The sequence below is a fragment of the Meleagris gallopavo genome, chromosome 23 (assembly GCF_905368555.1).
Source record: "Meleagris gallopavo chromosome 23, MGAL_WU_HG_1.1, whole genome shotgun sequence".
NCBI lineage: Eukaryota > Metazoa > Chordata > Aves > Galliformes > Phasianidae > Meleagris > Meleagris gallopavo.
Genome location: NC_139426.1, coordinates 647,801 through 666,121, shown reverse-complemented (window position 1 = coordinate 666,121; position 18,321 = coordinate 647,801). Strand labels below are relative to the sequence as shown.

Genomic DNA, 18,321 nt, shown 5'->3' with positions numbered 1-18,321 from the left:
TTTCCATTGTTTTTAGAGGCATTTGCTGCTCAAGCCCCTCAGCTGCCATTTGCCACTGGCAATCAGCCCTTAGATAGGGTCTGCCACAGCTCTTGGAAATGCAAGTAGAAAGTTCCCGGAACAGGAAGGGACACTAGGTTGCAGACAAGCAGCAGGAGAAAGCCAGTTTTAGGTGCCAGTCCACCCCTGCATTGCAGACAGGCCAGGATAAGGCCAACAGAGGTGTGAAACTGGCTCCTGAACAGAACTATGTCCTGCAAACTGCAGGAACCCTCAGCAGCTCTCAAGAGGAGAGAGCTCATTTCACTGGCAGAATGCACAGAGGGCCCATCCAGAAAGGTACTTACTATACTGGAAGGAACAGAAAAAGTAATAAACCTGGATGTCATTGTGGGGATTCCAGTCAGAATCATAAATAATGACTGTGTCAGCCGTAGCAAGGTTTATGCCCAGACCACCAGCACGGGTAGAGAGGAGAAAGCAGAACTGCTGAGCACCAGGAGCTGAGAAAGACAAACCCACAGGTGGCAGAAGGTGAGACAAAGAGGAGCTGGGCTTATGTGGAAAGGCGTAGCACGGTGTTTTAGTTATAAAACATCAGGGACCACCAATCTAAGCCAAGAAGCAATAGGCAGGGAAGGCAAAGGGTAAAAATACATCAGTGCCTGGAATCAGTTACTGGAGAAAATACAGCTCCAGGTCTGAAAAGGAAGCTCTGAGGCCTCAAAGGGAAATGCAGAAGTCTTTCAAGCCAAACAGCCTGTCATTACCAGGCTCGGGGTTTACTGTGTGAAACAACTGGAGGGGCTTAACAAGCCAGGAGCAGCCCCGCATCACACCAGGGCTCTGGGCTTCAGCACACTGCACTCCAGGAGTGCACACAGCCCCCACAATGCCTGACTCCTCTGCTGGCTGATGCAAGTTGGCCCCAGCCCACACTGCCCACTGCCACTCGTGGAAAGGAAGAAAAGCTCATACCATTAAACCTATCAATGGCTTCCTGGCGTAGGCCTCCAGTGATGCCCCCATCAATGCGCTCGTACTTGTAGCCCTCGTACTCCAGGAAGTCCTCCAGCAAGTCCAACATCTTCGTCATCTGAGGGGTGAGGTGTGAGCAGCCCTGCACAGACTCCGCCAAAGCCTGCCCAGGGCTGGGGGTCACTGCCCCATGGTGCACACTGCAGCCCCCCACATTCCTAAGGGATGGCGCTGCCACGACTGTGCTCACACCCACAGCAGCCCTGCAAACCAGGGCATCACTCGTATCTCGTCCTCCAGAGGCAGCTTTACCAACATTAAGGAATTGGGTCTGAACAGCCCGCCCAGGAGGGGAGCACTACTGCTGTTCTCTCTCTTCTATCTGCAGATTAAAAGTGGTTTCAAACATTTCAGGGATTCCTTCAGGAGAGGAATGGTTCATCCCCCTGACTGCTGAGGCGCCCAGCTGTGACATAAGCTGGCAGCAGCTCTTCCATCTATCTATGTCTGTACCTAACACAGAATTCTCATACAGAACAAAGTCCTTTAGCAGTTTCTCAGGGTTCCTCACCAGCCCTTCCCCATTGCACACCTGGGAGAAGATCAGAACTCTGTGACCCCCATCCCGTAACTTCTTCAGCATCTTTTGGAGCAGCATCAGTTTTCCAGAAGACTTGACCAAAGAATTCCCATCATAGGATCCGTTGGGCAGAACCGGGGCCTCCTGTGAAGGATTCTGGTTAACCTCTTCAGGAAGGTCATGAAGAAAGTCATGTGCATTGCAAAGGCAAGTATTCATATCAAATCACTCACACCAAAACCTGTACTTTTAACCTGGAAACAATCCCCACTGACAGACTGCACACACACTACTCTGCAAAACGTCTCTGCGGTGCACACAGTTCACGTACCACAGCGGCCACAGGGAAGAGGTATGGGTGGTTACAGCACTTCTTCAGATCCATCATGATGTTAAGCAGTGAGACCTGATTCCCTCCACCTTTCGAATTCAGGGCTTCAAAATTCCGTGTTAGTATGAACTTGTAGTACTTCCTGTATGAAAGGGAATGGGACAGACACTGGCATTACGGGACTGCCAAAAACCAGCACATAAACTCTAGATACATCAACAGAGCTTCAAAAGGGATGCCTGGTATGGGGACTTTTCTCTAGGTACTGGTTCAGCCTCCCCAGGCTGGGGTCAGGTCTGTTTGGCTGTCCTGAGGGTTCCACAGCCCCAGGAAGCAGGATGGCTCAGTGCACAGCAGGCAGGAGTGCACCACACATCAGTCGCTCCCTGCAGAGCAGCCAGCACTGCGCAGAGCCCACCTGAAAGGGGCTGAGCACTCCCCAGGAGCACATAAAGGACTTCAGCTCTTCTCACAAAGGGTTTTCTGTGACCCACCGACCCAAGCGAAGCCCTGCCACACCACAGCTGGGGGGAAGCAGCAGCCAGGTGCAGCCCAACACCATGCCAGCACTCACTTTTGCATCTGGCTCAGCTCCACCCTGACAATCAGCTCCGTCTTGGCCGGCATGTTCTTGAACACGTCTGCCTTCAGCCGGCGCAGCATGTGGGGGCCCAGCAGGTCATGGAGCTTTTTGATCTGGTCCTCCTTGGAGATGTCTGCAAACTCCTCCAGGAAGCCCTCCAAGTTACTGTAAAAGCAGCCACAAACACACAGCGCTGAGCGAAACGGACACGTCGGGGTGAAGACATTTGTTTCTGTAGGACTTGAACACAAAGCTCTCAGGGCACACAGTGAGATAACACTCCTGTGCCTGAGCAGAGCAGGAGCCAGGCTGATTGCCGAGGGAAATTCTCATTAAATATGCCAATAAGAGGTCTGAACAAGTTTCCCAAAACACCACTGCCTCCTCAGAGAGAGGAAGGAGCAGGGCAGATCTCAGCCCTCATCCACAAATCTCCTGACTGAGAGGAAGGCAAGCTCTACCTGCGGGGCCCACAATGTAGCATTCAATGTGAACAAAATCTGAGCTCACGTTACACATTCACATAACTGTTATAGCAAACTGCTGGGAATCTGTGCAACTTACTTAAACCTCTCAGGAGTCAGGAAATTGAGCAGGTGGAAGAGCTCTTCCAGGTTGTTCTGGAGCGGAGTCCCAGTAAGCAGTAACTTGTAATCGATCTTGTAACTGTTTAACACCCTAAAGAACTTGGAAGTGATATCAAGTTGTAATTATGCACTTACACAAAAACAAAACAAAAACACTGCAGTATGCATTCTACTTAAAAAGCACTGGTAGTTTCCCCTTCATTTAGAACAAACCACCTTCCATCTTCTGCATGCAGAGCTGGAGCAGTGAACACAAAGCACACGAAGGTCCTGACTGCACTGAGCACTTCCCTCTCTCTCTGCTGGCTCCACGTGCCCACAGGGCCAAGCAGAGCTCTTCAGCCCAAATTTCATCCAGCACCAGGCACCAGCCTGTGGGCACCACTAGCCAGGATGGCACACGGATCACTGCTGGTGCCCAGAGGGCATTAGAGAGAACAACCCCACCAAAATGCAGCCTCAAGCACAGCCTGAGCAAGCTGAAGACATCTTCTGACTCCCAGGCAGGAAAAAACAGAGCACCAAAGCAGCTGTGTGGCAACAGCTACAGCAGTGGGCTGGAAGAATGGCTCACAAACACCTGCCACCTACTTTGGACTGGTTGTTCTTCAGTCTGTGCGCTTCGTCCACCACCAGACAAGCCCACTCAATGGAGCCCAGCACCGCCTGGTCTATGGTGATCAGCTCGTAAGAGGTGAGCAGGACATGGAACTTGATCTGGGCTTCCTTCTGGAGGTGCAGAAGAGGAGAAAAGTCAGGGTAGAAAACAGCAGAGAAGCGGACAGCCTCCACGTCTGGTGATGCTGTTTGTGACACTGGTTCTAACCCAAGGAGACAACGGGGGGCTGCTTGTACTGCACGGCACCAGCAGCAGGGCTCACGTGTGAATCACACCAGCAGAAGATCTGAACATCATAATTAAGCAGGAACTACAGAAACAGAAAAGGGCCTGGCAGAAAGCTTCAGATTTCATAAATCTTCTACATCTAAACAGTGTCAGCTTCTCTGGAAAAGAGCTGATCAGAGACCTAAGAAACTTCCCTCTCTAGGTCAAATTCTGCTCTCTCTCCCTCTTACTCCTGGTTAAAGCAAGGCAGCACACAGACTTGGCTCCCACCTTCATCCGGAACACCTTCTTGCCGCTCCGGATGGCATTGTCTTCAAAAGAGAACTCATTCTCCCGGATGACCGACCGGCTCTCCTTGTCCCCAGTGTAGGTCACAACATAGAAGTCGGGCGCCCACATCTCAAACTCACGCTCCCAGTTGATGATGGTGGAGAGCGGGGCGCTGACCAGGTACGGCCCTTTGGAGTGGCCCTGCTCAGGGAGACAAAACCCACATTGCTTGCTCTGTACCAGAGTCTGTGCAGCGCACAGCCACCACAGGGTGCTCACCTCCTTGTACAGGGAATACAAGAACACAATGGTCTGCACAGTCTTCCCCAGTCCCATCTCATCGGCCAGGATCGTATCAGTGCCTTGGGCCCAGGAAAATCTCAACCAGTTGAGCCCCTCCAGCTGATAAGGATGCAGGGTGCCTCCTGTGGCATCAATGTACCAAGGCTGCTTGTCAAACTTAACCGTAGGCTGAAGGAAAAGACACAAGGCAGTAACCAACTCCCTCCTGCTTCTCTGTAGTCAATCACACCCCTCTTTAGATAAGTGACACACAACAGCCCCATAAGAGGTGCAGATACTATCCACACCACAGCCCTGCCCTCAGCACAGGCTTTGCTGTGTGCCACCAAGCAGCCCTGAGGCAGCACACGAGCAGGATGGCAGCTGGCAGCCTCCTTCCCTCCTGCAGGAAAAGTCTGCAAGGCCTCTCACAGCACATGCCCAGCTCTCCCTCTGCGTGTCACATATGCATCGTTTTGGGGAAAGAAGACCCCAAACACCCTCCTTCAGAACTGTCCTCTTGGATCTAAACCATTGCTCCAGAAAAGGGACTGTTATCCCCCATGCACAGGGTAAAGCCATCCCATAGCTTCACATGAAATGAAAACCTGTCCCTGAAGGAACTAGAGAAGAGAACCTCACCAGACTGACCAAGCTCTGTCTGAGCTCATACAAAAACTTCGTTCTGCCCCCACCACTCTTACTTACATCAACAAGAGGAGTTTCTGGAGGCTTTTCTAGCTTCTCCTCTTTCAGCTTTTTCCCCTTCTTGTTCAGCTTCTTCAGAGGACGTGTGTCCTCCCCCAGCATCAGCTCCCTGAAACAGTGAACATGCATTAGGAAAAAGCAGACAGACACTCCTCTCCGTGTTTCCAAGCCAGGGGTTAGAAATGCCTCTCAAACTCTACTGCCTCTTTCCCCACAGGAGCTTTTCTGGCCCAGTTCCCATGGGCACTCATGGAGCATTAATTATCCCCTTCCAACAGTTCATGCAACATCATCCAAAATAAAGGACAGCAATCTCAGAGAATTAGATTTTTCCCTCACAACATACAGTCAGCATAACACCACAGAGCCTCCCTGAAGCACAGCGAGGCCATGAATAGTTCTAGCAGAATACATGGAGGGGAAGGGGAGCATAGGCTATAAAACAACCAGCAGACAGCATTTCAAAGCAGCCCTGGAGTAATGGAGCACTTCAGGAAAGACTTCATCAAGATCTGACTTTCAGAAAGTGCTCAGTATCTGCTCTCTGCACTGAGGTCCCTGCAAGTGGTTCCAGTGTGTGCTCAGAAGGGCAACACCTACAAATCAGTTGGCAAAGCCCAAGCAGGCTGCTGCAGCTCTGCATGACTCCGCCCCAGGCTGCAGCACGCACCAGCCCTGGTCCCACTGCCTGGCCACCCCTTACCTGTGATTCCAGTAGAGAAGCTTGAGGTTTTCATAATATGGGATGTCTATCTCATCAATCTCCCAGGTGCACTGGTCATATGGCAGATCTTTCCATTTGATCAGATAATGGATGTCCCCCTTTTTATCAAAGCTATAACACATACAGCATAAAACATATGAATGAAATGAGAAAAAAGTGATGAGAACAGCCTGAGCCTGGACTACACCACACTGGCACAAAGTTCATTTTGAAATGAAAATCCTTTGAGAAAATGAACCCTACATACAACTTGACGTGCCAACTCTGCAAAAACCCAGGAGACACACACAGGAGAGTGCTGAATATCAGCCCCTGAGAAGCTGTTTGTATGACAGAGCTCTGTCTCTCTCTCATGCCCAGATGGGTAACAGTTCACATATACGTATGGACTGCTGTCAGTCAGGAGTGGAGACTGCACGTCTAAGGGCAACAAGTCCTATTTTACCAGCATTGGATGAAGACCAAACTCCACTTCCTTTCTTTTTTCTGTAGCATTTATTACTCTATGAAGTAGAGTAAAATGAAAAATGAACAACCACACTGCAGAAGCCAATTATATACCTATGATGAGCTAAACCTTGCCCTACTAGCAGAAAATGCAAAGCTTGCAGGAAAATTAGCTAGATAGCTTTATCTATTTTCTGTCGAGTAGACTCCAAATAACGTTGCCACTTGAAATGCAGAGATTCAACAAAAAGATGTCTTGATGTAAAAACATAAAAAATGCCAGCACTGCAGATTCCCTATGCAGGTCATTTCTTCTGTACAAAAGAAGTGCAAATGTCAACACTTCAGACCAGAGCAATGCACTTGATCAAACTGCTCTCCTCGGGCACAGTTCTGTTGGCATCAGGAAGAGTTAAGTGGGCATTACGCACCTCTTGGGCTCATGCCACAGGTCTCAGCCTGCTCCTTTTCTCCCTGTGCCAACATCACTGGGTGCTCGCACCACCTGGGCACCCTGGCACACGCCCTCCTGCTGCCTACCCACACATCTGCCCAGTCCCACCTGTGGTTCAGGATGCGGTGGATCATCATCCACTCGGGCTTGATGCCATAGCGGTAGAACCGCTCCTCCATCTTTGCGTAGTGAGGGTCTTTGTTCTTCCTTTTCTCCCTCTGGCTGTCCTCGTCTCCAGAGCCATAATCAAAGGCTGGTGGCTCATCCATGTCGTTCTTCCTTTGGTAGTTGCGGTACATCACGGTGTGGTAGAGCTCCAGCTGCAGCAGGACAGAGCCACGTCACCCCCTGGGCTGCCAGGAGCGGCCGGGCGCGCTGCTCCAGCCCTGCGCTCACCTGCAGCTCCTTGACCCAGGAGCAGTGCCAGTAGGAGAGCCCTGCCCACTTGACGAAGAACTCACGCTCTGGGATGCCCTCCAGCACCTTCGGCAGCGGCAGAGCCAGCTCCGCATCTGGGGCAGGCAGTGCAGAGGGCAGCGGGGCTGGAGGCTCCTTCCACGCCCAGTGCAGGATGCGTTGTACTTTCCCCTTCAAAGGAGGGCACTGAGGACGAACAAATAAATACACGAGAGCAGGGAGTTTTACACAAGCCCCGCCAGCTTTTTGTCCCACCAATCCCCCCCTTTGCGGAATGCAGAACACAGTGACCACACTGCATCCCTCGGCTCAGAGGTGCGGCGCCCGCAGACTCTGGCAGGCAGGATGTGCCCAGCCTGCTACAGGAAGGACAGTGTGCAGGGTATGGGGGTCTGGAGGGCGGGGGACCCACACAGGCTGCAGCCAATCAGCAGTGCAGTGAGGGGGAAAGCAGCCAGGCCCCAGGCAGAGCCCGTGCTGAGCCTGCTGTTGAGAGTAGAGGAGAGCACCCCAGGGAACCACGTGGGCTGGAATGAGCACAGGCCCTGACTGCACTTCACTCACCCTGCAAACAGGGTCAGCTGCCCTGGGCACAGCCAAGGCTCTGCTCTGCTCCCAGGAGAAGTTATTCATTTGCTATTGCTAACTAGGCAGACAGAAATCAGGAGGTGAGGGTGCATGAAGTGGATGAAGGCTGGGTGGTGCACACGTGTCTGAGGAGAACATCCATGACACCCCCTGAGGGGACAGGCCTTACCACAGGAGCAGGCAGAGCTCAATAAAAGTTTCCTTATTTCCACATTTAATTGCCCAGCACAATTCAAACTCCACAAATCACACCCACCTCTGCAGCAAGCCTGCCTCAGGGGCAGAGCCCTCACTACACTGGGCATACATCAAATGAGAGCTGACAGGCAATCTAGAAGCAGGCAGGGAACTCAGCAGCCTGCACAGGCAGCCGAGCTGCAGGGGACAGGCAGGGCCAAAGGGTGCAGGAGCACGGACAAGGTGACAAATGCAGGAAACACTCACTGTACAGCGAGGGCAGAGCCATTCACCATTTGGGATTTCTGGCAGGGGTGGGTTCAGGCAGTGCAGGTGGTAAGAGGACGGGCATGTGTCGCAGCACAGCAGCTCCCCTCCATCCTTACAGACACGGCAGAACTCCATGTGGTCATCCTCCTCTTCTTCACCACCTTCCTCCTCCTCATCCTCCTCCTCCTTTGGCTCCCACTGGATGCCCTCCTTCTCCTGGGGCAGTACAGCCAGAGTAAAGCTGAGGGGGACAGCAGCATCACCACAGCACTGAGGGGACCCCAGCCCAGAGCGGGATCACAAGAGGGAGGCACACTTCCATACCCCACCCATCCCACTCACGTAGGCAATACAACAGCTCTACAGCCCAGGCCCAGAGCAGACAGTTCAGTGCTCCCAAGTACCAGCCCCAGCCTGACTGTGCGTCTCCGGGCTTGGGCCAGAGTCTCCCCATCACCAAGACCCTCTGCTGGCACCCCCCGCCTGGCAGCACTCCCACAGGCGCCCACACTCACGCAGTGTGGGCAGCTCCACTTGCCCTCGGGGGCTTTCTCCAGCTCAGGGTCCAGGCAGACGAGGTGGTAGGCACGCGGACAGGTGTCACACAGGATGATCTCCCCTCCCTGCTGGCACACCTCGCAGTAGTCCTGGTGGTCCGTCTCGTAGCCATCCCCTTCTTCAACTACAAGCAAGGGACAGATGCAGTCAGTGAGACAGCAGAGCCGCCAGCTCTCCCAAGACAGCTGCTCCTCTATGGTACAGTAAAGGAAAACGCAACACGTTTCACCTCGGCCCCTCCTGCTACGTCCCCCTGCCTCTCTGTCCCTCAGCATCACAGTTATCTTCGCACACAGCATCATCTCACCTCTGTCTCTCTTTCTCTCTCCACACTGTATCATCCTTTGGTTCCTTCAGGCTCTCAATGGAGAATGCCAGAACCTGGAGAGGTTGCAAGGGAGGCAGTCAGAGAAACCTCCACAGACCCCAGCGCCAGCAAACGTTCCATGCAACAGTAATGCAGCTGAGGACCCTCCTCCTGGGACTGCTGCACTCTCCTTGGGCACTCGCTGGGTGCAGAACAGGAGCTCTTCCAGCTCCATGCAGAAAGAGGAGGGGAGGAAGGAGCGAGAGCCACGATGCCCTCACCTCGCAGGAGGCAGAACACTCGCCTCCCAGCTGTCCTCAAGCACAGAAGACACCCTTTGGTTTCTCAAAAGCAAAGCTCATCAGCAGAAGCAGCAGAAGCACAGAGTCTTGGTGCAGAGGGACCGCTCTCAACAGGGATGGAGGTGTCATTAACCAGACCTACACAAAGCCTCCACCAGTTAAGGAATCAAAGCTGCCCACAGCCACTCCGGCCCTGCCAGACACCTGTCACTGCTGCCCTCCATCTCCCTACGCCGTCACCACAGCCCTGGCCTGTCACCAACCACACACCTCACACAGACAAACACCATCCGCCAGCACTGCCTCGCCTGCAGCCAGGCCTGCTCCTCATTTGCCAGCCACAAGCTGTGCTGCTCCGGGGCTGAGCCTCAGAGCCCCACAAATTCAGAAACGTGCTGCCTCAGGACAGACCCTGGGAGGAACAGACATGCAGGAGGGTGGCAGTTGCCCACCTGCCCACACTGACCCCAGTGCCCAAAGCACCACACAACACTGCAGCTGCCCTCCTGACACAGTGAAATCCACAACGCAGAGCTGATCAGGGCAAGAGGAGCCCCGGGCCATGGAGGGAAAGTGGTGGATGGAGAGGCCCTGGCATCAGGCTGCTCCTTCACTACTAGAAGTGCTGTAAAAAAGCTCTACAGTAGAGTGTGCTTTCTGCAAGCCAACCGACAGCAGAGTCTGGACACCAAGAAAGGACCTCTCATACCGCACACACAGACAAGCACAGCCCTTCCTTTCCCACGGAATCAGTGCTGGACACTGCTTGGAACTGCAAGGACCAGGAAAGCACCATCTCAAGAGGGAAATCCAAACAGAACAGGAACAGAGTACAAAGAGATGGCCTACTCCTCTTTTTCTTTCTCCTCCTCTTCCCTCTCTTCCCCAGGCCAGCCGAGCACTCGGAGCGCACGGAGGAGCTGTTGATGCTGGCACTGTCAAAGTCGGATTCCTCCCGCTCTTCCTCTTCACTCTGCAGAGGAGAAAACAGAACCACACACTGTCCAGGTGCTGGCACACAGTCACTTCCAGGATGTTCTGCTACAGAGCAGAGCTGAGCACCAGCAGTTGCATGAAGCCACGCAGGATCACTGATCGGCAGCTGAGCTCCTCGGGGCTCCCTCAAGAGAAGCACCGCAGGGCTCCCACAGGAATTGGCTGGTTAGGGCATCAGGAATGGAGGCAGGGTTATCACACTCCTGGCACTGGCAGCCAGAATTCATAAGACTGTGTTACAAGGCATTAGGAAGCAGGTAAATCTCCTCCATCAGATCGATGTTCCAGCCAGGCAATCAATCAGCACAGACAACAACGAGAGCCAGAGGACAATTATCTCACACTGCTCAGCACAGCATAGAGGCAGTTAGCCGGGTTCAGCAGCACCACCAAGGTGCAGTCACTGAGCAAATCTCAGAGACATTTAAAATACATCAATCAGTGACTCGAGTTCACACTGTGTTTGCCTGTCAAGAGATGAGTTCTGGGTTTCCCTTAAAACATAACAGTGTCTGAATTCTTATCCTGGAGGCCAGACTTGCACATGCACAGCCCCAGTTTGTATGCTCTTCTGTGCTTAGCACTCTGACTGCAGGAGCAAGCCAAGCTCCTCCTCAGTCTTAGAAATGCAAGTGCACGGATCTGAAGCATACCCAGGCATGGGATGGATTTGCTGTGATGTGGGGCTGAGTGACTGCCCCAGCCTGCTCCTTCCTCTTCTACTTCTGATACACAGAGTTACTTACAAACTGCTTGTTATGTGAACAAGAGCAAGAGAGGCAGGGAACTCCAGTAAAGGTGAACTAATGGGACTTTGAGCAATACTATCAAGACCTGCAGAACCATTCCTATTGAGTAGTTATTCAGGAGATTAGCTCTTTAAAATGCTGTGCTTATGTCTGATATTTATACACTGAGAGGAGTGCTGCATGTAAGCTGCAGCAGAACCCTGCCCCCATGCACTTACTGGGGTGCTCAGCTGTCCCTGGGTCATGCTGCAGAGCCACAGATGCCAGGAGGCAAGCAATGGCAACTTAATTAAAGCACTTGATAATTCTCTTTGACATAAAGTTCAGTTGGAGTGCAAGCCCTGAAGAATTCCTTTGCAAATGAAATCTGAAATGATGGCATTATCAACCTCATCACTGAAAATAAACGTGATTATATGGTTTTAGTAGCAAACGCCCAGATATGACATCTTTACAAACACAAGCCTGGATGCAGGTCTCTAACAAGGGATGAAAAAACACACTGAACAGAGACTGGCATCTCAAAGAGGGGCACAAATGAGGCTGTAGCATTTATTTTCAGCAGCCTTCATCCAGGCTTCCTCCCACCCCCAACCAAAGACAGCTTGGCCCTTTCCTCAGGTGGGATGTCCTGACACTCTGAGGGCCAGTGAGGGAAGGACGTGCCACACAAGGCTGGAGGGCAGGGACCATGCGGAGATTTGTGATCCATGTTCTCTCTAGAAGGCGAAAGGTACTGCAAGAGGGATAGGCAAGCTGGTAAGGACAGAGCGATCCTGCTGGAGCAGCACAGGCTGCCCTGCGCAAAGGAGATTTCTAGGCAAAGGGAACTTGTCCTGGCTTTTCCCTGCTGCACCCTTCCACACCCAAGGCCCTGCACAGAAATGCACACTTACAGAGGAGCCCTTTTTCCTTTTGCTGGGGATTCCTCCAAACCGGAATTTTAGGCCTGCCATCTTTTTTCCCTTCCCCTTTTTCTTCCCATCCTTCGAGCTCTTGATTTTCTTCTTCACACCTGGACCTGGAGGAACAAAAGACTTGTTGTTCCACTGTTCCAAGAGTCCTTGGACTGCCAGCCCAGATCCAGTGCTTGCAAGGAAATGGGAGAAGAAACTGGTACCGTGGAACGCAGGAGAGGGACTGCAGCCTGCAAACTGCAACAGGGCTGGAAATGCCAAATGCTGTCAGAAACAGGAGAGCTTTCACAGTAAGCTCACTGTGCTCGGTACCTACCCTTGCCTTCCTTGGTTTTTGCTTTCCTGATGACAGGGGGCAGGGCAGGCTGCTGGGGACTGGCAGCCAGCGGTGGGGCAACTGTGACAGTCTCCACTGCTGCAGCCACAGCTGCTGCTGCTGCTGCTGCCGAGCTGCCCTTGAACGGGTTGTTGGCACTGAACTCTCGCCACTTGGCACCAAGCACAGTCATCATCTTGGACATGGGGATCTTGGGGTTCTTCTTGGCAATCAGAGGCCTGAAGGGTGGGGGAAAGGAAAAAACCACAGGTTAAAGGAAATGCACGCCTGCTCCTGCTTGTCACGTGCTGCAGGAAGGCTCCTCAGCTCCTGAGTGCCAGCAGTGCATGACTTTTGGCAGCAGGTCGCTGTGGGGCACTGCTACTGGCAGCAGAAACCAGAACTTTATTATCGAGGAAATAAAGAGAAGCCCATGCTTAGATTTCTCAGACTGCTATACCTGTTGTGTTCTGAACACCTCACAATACAAGCCAAAATTGCTATTGTTACTTATTTTTTTCCCCCTACAGAAACTTTACAAATAAACAAACACAAAAAATGGAATTATGGAGAGCGGACATGGGGGGAGAAACAATTCAGTTGTTTTCCACTCAATTATCCTGCAACTAAAATGGAGCCCAGAAGACCTCTCTTGTCGTGGAGGGAGAAGCAGTAAGGAGCTTGTGGAGTAAATTCTGCATCACACCTTCAACTTCTTATTTGAGTAACATCCAAATCTCAATCACTACCCAAGGCCCCATTGATACCTATAGTTCTGTACCTGAGAAATTGGCTGAAAGCCTTGTAGTTAGTAAGAGTATGGTAATCTTCTTCTGAGAAAATGTAATCTACATCATCAAGGCCCCATTCTTCCATCAGCTGGGCTGAGCTCTTAGGCTCCTGTAGAATTACAGAGAGACACTGTTAATGTAAGTGACAGCTCTGCAGACAAACAGTGTCTGCCAGATACCCCACGTCAAACTCTCTCCCTAGTCAGCAACACACAGAGATTGTTTCTGCAATATAAAAAAACAAAGCATGCACAAGTGCTTAATGAAATAATGCTTCACACACTTCCAAGAAGCAAATTAATACAGCGTCATCCAAATGCTCCTCATACCACATAATATAATGCAAAGCCTTCCCAGGTTTCACGTCTCCAGGAAACATAATCTCTGTATCTAACAAAAATAACATGGGATCATGTTGGCCTTTTATCTGTCAGTAAAAATGTCAGGCTATGCTTGAGAGCCCTTGATTAGAGTCCACCACAGGCTGGGTTGCTGCTGGAATTGCAAATGCTTCAGGATTTTAAAAACAAAAACAACCACAAAATTAGCATTGTTATGGCTGCTTTTCTGTTTGTTTCAAATAAAACAAACCATTGCTTTCAGTAGTGCCTTCAATACCACAAAAGGTACCATGAGGAACTCTGAGCACACGTCGCCAGGCGGCTAACTCAGTCTCCCTGATGGGGAGTACTGTGCTTCTACCTCCGTGCCTTAAACAGAGGTAACTTATTCATCAGTGCAAGGTGACCGACCCGCAATTACAGCTCTGCTCTCACTCAGTGACTCACTGAACTGTGTACTCGGATGTCAGCAGGGACCTGGCCACACCACGAGATCCCATGTTCGAGCACCAGCTCAGGATGAACAAATCTTTGGTACCTTTAGCCCTCCATCATCATCATCCTCCTCTTCATCCTTCTTTTTCCGTTTGTTTTTTTTCTCCTTCTTTTCCTTCAGTTTTTTCTTTTTCTTCTTGTTGGGGGAATAGTCACTTCCTTCACTCTCAGATTTCTCCTCAATCTCCTCATCGTTGTCTGATATCTCATCATTGCTCCCCTACAACAGAAGATGACAATGGACAAAGAGCAGCACCTGCCCTCCCTCAGCCACAGGCACACAAGTGGATGCCCCTTCTGCCTCCATGTTGTAACACACTCTTCTGAAAGCATCAGAGTGCCGCAATACCACAATGTTCACATACCATTCTGATGTGCAGTGGTGTAAACAGAAAGCCAGGACACAGCAAGGAAATGAACATACGTATTAAAAACAGCTCATCGGTAAAGCGATGAGCAACTCCTCTGAGAGGTGGCTAACTGTTCAGCTAAAGATCTTAAATTTTCAGACAGGTGGAACCTGAGTAACTTTTCTGATTGACATAACACACTGTAGTGTGTGACGTCCCATCTCATATTTGCTTATGGTTTTACAGTACAGTAACATTTTTCTACCACAGGGCGAACAGTTAAGAACCTAAAGGAAGAGGTCATCTCGAGTCACTTGCATGTCTTACAGCTCACTAGACAAATGTTGAGAGACAGGCAGCCACGTGGAACTCCCATCAGGCTTTTGGTCACAGCTTCAGCAGCAAGAAGAACTTCTCCAGAAAGGCCTGGGCCCTGCTGGATGGCTGACAGATGCAGTCAGTAGGGACCAGGCTTATGTACACACCAAGCACGAGAAAGCCAGAATTTAGGTTTCCTTCTGGGACAGACAGCGACTTGCTGCAACAAAGCCATCACCACCCTAACAAAAGCCACTGCTCGTCGGGCAGATCACTCGCGTTGCAAGAAAGGCAACAACAACGCACGCATTTGGCCGTACACACACCCTCCTTCCTACACCCCGCCCTGCCTCTGGAAGCGCCCCGCCAGGAGCAGCGCGGTTCAGCACCACGGACAGCGCCGGGACGCCCGGATCGCCGGGAGCTCCGAGCCCGGCCGGCATCGCGGCCACGAGGCGCCCGGCTGCTGTGCAAAAAGCGACCGCTCTCACTGCAGAGATCCAGCGGCCATTACTGATGTCGGGTCTTTTTTGGTTTGGGAAAAAAAAAAAAAAAAAAAAGAGCTTTTCCTTTAGCAGTTATAATTTAGCGCTGAATAATTGGTTGCCATGGCAACGACTGCAGTACAGGTTGAAATTCCCACTCTCCCTGCTTTCTTGCCTGATGAGGGCCTTCATCTACATACGCTGAGGTTCAAACCGCAGCCCGTTATTTTATGCAGATCTTTCTGGGGTTTGCAGCATCAAGTCTAGCAGCAGAGCTTCAGTGTGCATTGCCACAAACACCAGAATGAGCTTCAGTGAGGCTAAATGGGCAAATTCCCATTTAAGAGCAACACAGCATCACTTCTGCCACATGTCCCTGTGACAAAAACATGGGGCATTGCAGGGTGAGGTCAGCTATGGTGTAAGCACCAACACTGTGGCACAGGTTCACAAGGCATCCCCACCTCTCTCTTCCTCTAATAGGAGGAGAGAGCATCCTACACCCCAGAACCTCCGGGAAGACATTCAGGAAAAGAAAGCCCAAACCGAGGGTCCCCTTTTCTTTTACATCCTGACTGGGAACGCAGCCTGGATGCTGGTCAGAAACACAGCTCACTGCCTACCCACAGCACTGCAGCTCCTCACAGGCTTTGGTGGAAGACAGAACAACCTCTGACAGGCAGAACCAAGCCTGATTAACACTGCTTACACAAGGCATTAATTAAAGAAGAAAACGCCCTCGACATCCATCCCATTATTTTCCCCCCCACTCCCTGTAAGGAAGCAGTCGGACACGGCTCAGGCTGCACATGTTGCTCCCATAGCCTCAGGCAGGCTGACGTGAATGGAGAACTGCCAGGAACGAACATACCACACATTTGTATTTTATCTTTCCCCCATTAAAAAGCAGCACAGGAAAAAAAAAAACACATCCCACGTTGCAAAATACACAGGAAGCGAGGCGGCCTGAGCCAGCTTTGTGTGGTATCTGCAGAAACAGACATCACCATGGCCACGAAGGAGGGGAAAAGCCTCCTCTGGGCTTCTGCTCACAGCTGCCAGGTCAAAGCATGCTGGAGTCAGTCAGGTTCTTTTACATACACGGCACATAATGCTCCTGTCGGCAGCAAAAGCACTTGGATGTGCCACCTCATCCAGCCAATCTGCTCGTACAAGTCCCAGAGGGAGTGGCAGCAATGACTGGAAGAGAACAGCATCACTGATCCCCTGCTTGGCAAGGGAAGGGGTGGGGATGCTTCTGGCTCTGCTGCATAAGAACATCTGATGCTCATCTTCAGGCACAAATTTCCTGGGGAAAGGTCTGAGGAACAGCAGTTGCTCACTGCTCCTTCCCCACAGTGTCTGCCTGGTGCTCACAGCCCTCAGCCAAGACACAGCCTGTCCTCCAGAGCACGCAGGGACAGCCCAGCCACCTCCTGGGACTCACGGTGGAGCCCAGGATTAGAGGGGGGGCGGTGGGAAGAACCATTCAGGTGCCATTAGACTCAAGGACATGATGCCGTGTCTTTGTTTTCTCATAAAAGACTCAAAACCCTTCCACATGCTAAATCCTGAGACCTCCCTACCTTGTCTTCCTTGCTGAATGTTTTTGTCAATTGCAGCCCACAGCAAAATACCTGCAGGTGTTTTCCTCATCCTGCATCCAGCATCCTCATCCTCACACTCCCCACCAGCTCACTGTGCAGCGTGGGACAAGTGGGGCATGTGAGTCAGTACAGGGAGAACAAGATGTTGTGCAGACAACTCTCACAATCGAGGACCATAACTAACATTTATTGCAGGTGTTTCCAGCATTAAAGGAAATACACTGAAAGGAACAGATTCTCAAAATGCCAGCAACCAGAACGAGGGAGGCTCAGAGCACAGATGGAAGTCTGCTCCTCATCTTCCATTACACCGCTGTCACATCAGTGCCACACAGGCACAGCCTGCCTTCCTGGTGCAGCACAGTGGGGTACAGATGTACCAGAGAATTGCTGAAACAAGCGTTCTAAGAGCAGGCAGTGGGAGAGAGGAGCCCCCAGAAAGCACTGCAGGCACCCAAACCTCATGGACTGGAAACCATCCTGGCGCTTCGTTACCATGCCCTGCACGCTGTAAGCTTCCGTACCATTCATTTGGACAACACAGTTAAGAGTCTCCACCAGGAACAAAAACAGTCAAGGAGAAACAGCACCCACCTCAGCACATCATTGGAGCTGGACAAGAACCACCCAAACCCGATCCTCAGTCACCTCCCAGGGCCACGAGCATCCTCAGACACGGGGGAGCTGCCCGTCCTCGTGTCCCCGCCGTCACCACAGGCGCTGGGTGCCCCGGGCAGCCTACCTCCACACCACACCCGGCAGGAACCCACCAGCCTCGTCTCAGAGCACGCAGCATTACCTCTTTCTTCCTCCTCTTGATTTTGGCCGCCTTGCCGTCTTTCAGCTTCTTGCATTTCTTTTTTTTCTGCGCGGCAACTTGCTCCTCCGCGAAAAACTCCTCCAGCCCTTCCAGGACCCCATCATCATCTTCTGAGGACGAGAAGGACAACTCACGCGGGCGGCCTCCCCACGCACAGCTCGGCTTCGCCCTCCCTGCGCAAACCCGCAGCCGCTCAGCGCCGCGCCCTCGGAGGAGCGCCGACACCCCGCGCCGGAGCTCGGCGCCCAGCTGGACCCACACGGACGCACCGGGACGCGGCAGCACCGCGGGCCGCTTCCATCTTTACCTCGCGCGGCTCCCGGCACAGCCCGTCAGAACGGGCCGCAGCGAGGCGTCCGACAGGTGTCAGCTGCACCGCGCTCCTTCCTCGCCACCCCCCTCCTCCCCGCCCGCCCCTCATTCGCACCCCGTCCTTCTTCAAGCCGCCCTCGGCCTCAACCGAGCCGCGGCGCAGCGCCGAGGGCCGGGAGGGCATCGCGGCAGCGCCCGTCAGACCCCGACCCGCGAACGGCGCGCACACGCCCGGCCCTCCTTCCTCCCTCCTCCCTCCCGCCGCCGCCCCGCCGCCCACCCGACACGTCCTCGTCGTTGTCCGCCTCCTCCAGCAGCTCCTCGCCGGCCGCCGGGCCCCGCATGCCGGCCGGGCGCGGCCCCTCCGCACCAAGATGGCGGCCGGCGGCCCCGCCCCGTGACGTCACGCCCCGC

The 18,321-nt window shown here is 52.5% G+C and overlaps 1 protein-coding gene across 12 annotated transcripts in view; it reads right to left on the bottom strand.

Moving 5' to 3' along the window:
* CHD5 (chromodomain helicase DNA binding protein 5) overlaps positions 1–18,321 on the bottom strand; it is a 27,984-nt gene extending 9,663 nt beyond the window's left edge. For 7 of the 12 annotated variants that reach the window (XR_014887919.1, XM_085242591.1, XM_085242592.1 and 4 more), the window contains exons 1-22: positions 18,188–18,315; positions 17,575–17,768; positions 14,059–14,235; positions 13,170–13,288; positions 12,389–12,627; positions 12,052–12,176; positions 10,260–10,383; positions 8,759–8,925; positions 8,241–8,459; positions 7,188–7,394; positions 6,900–7,111; positions 5,870–6,001; positions 5,167–5,275; positions 4,456–4,647; positions 4,177–4,377; positions 3,651–3,788; positions 3,037–3,158; positions 2,464–2,637; positions 1,890–2,031; positions 1,571–1,702; positions 979–1,096; positions 379–503 (exon numbers count right to left, since the gene is read on the bottom strand). Coding sequence is in view for 11 of the 12 variants with exons in the window: in XM_085242591.1 (XP_085098717.1) it covers positions 379–503; positions 979–1,096; positions 1,571–1,702; positions 1,890–2,031; positions 2,464–2,637; positions 3,037–3,158; positions 3,651–3,788; positions 4,177–4,377; positions 4,456–4,647; positions 5,167–5,275; positions 5,870–6,001; positions 6,900–7,111; positions 7,188–7,394; positions 8,241–8,459; positions 8,759–8,925; positions 10,260–10,383; positions 12,052–12,176; positions 12,389–12,627; positions 13,170–13,288; positions 14,059–14,235; positions 17,575–17,768; positions 18,188–18,251 (3,432 nt within the window). In the remaining variant the exon portion in view is untranslated. Of the gene's footprint in view, positions 1–378; positions 504–978; positions 1,097–1,570; positions 1,703–1,889; positions 2,032–2,463; positions 2,638–3,036; positions 3,159–3,650; positions 3,789–4,176; positions 4,378–4,455; positions 4,648–5,166; positions 5,276–5,869; positions 6,002–6,899; positions 7,112–7,187; positions 7,395–8,240; positions 8,485–8,758; positions 8,926–9,108; positions 9,183–10,259; positions 10,384–12,051; positions 12,177–12,388; positions 12,628–13,169; positions 13,289–14,058; positions 14,236–17,574; positions 17,769–18,187 lie in introns of those variants that run through there. The other 5 variants (XM_085242595.1, XM_085242597.1, XM_085242598.1 and 2 more) reach the window with 4 other exon arrangements.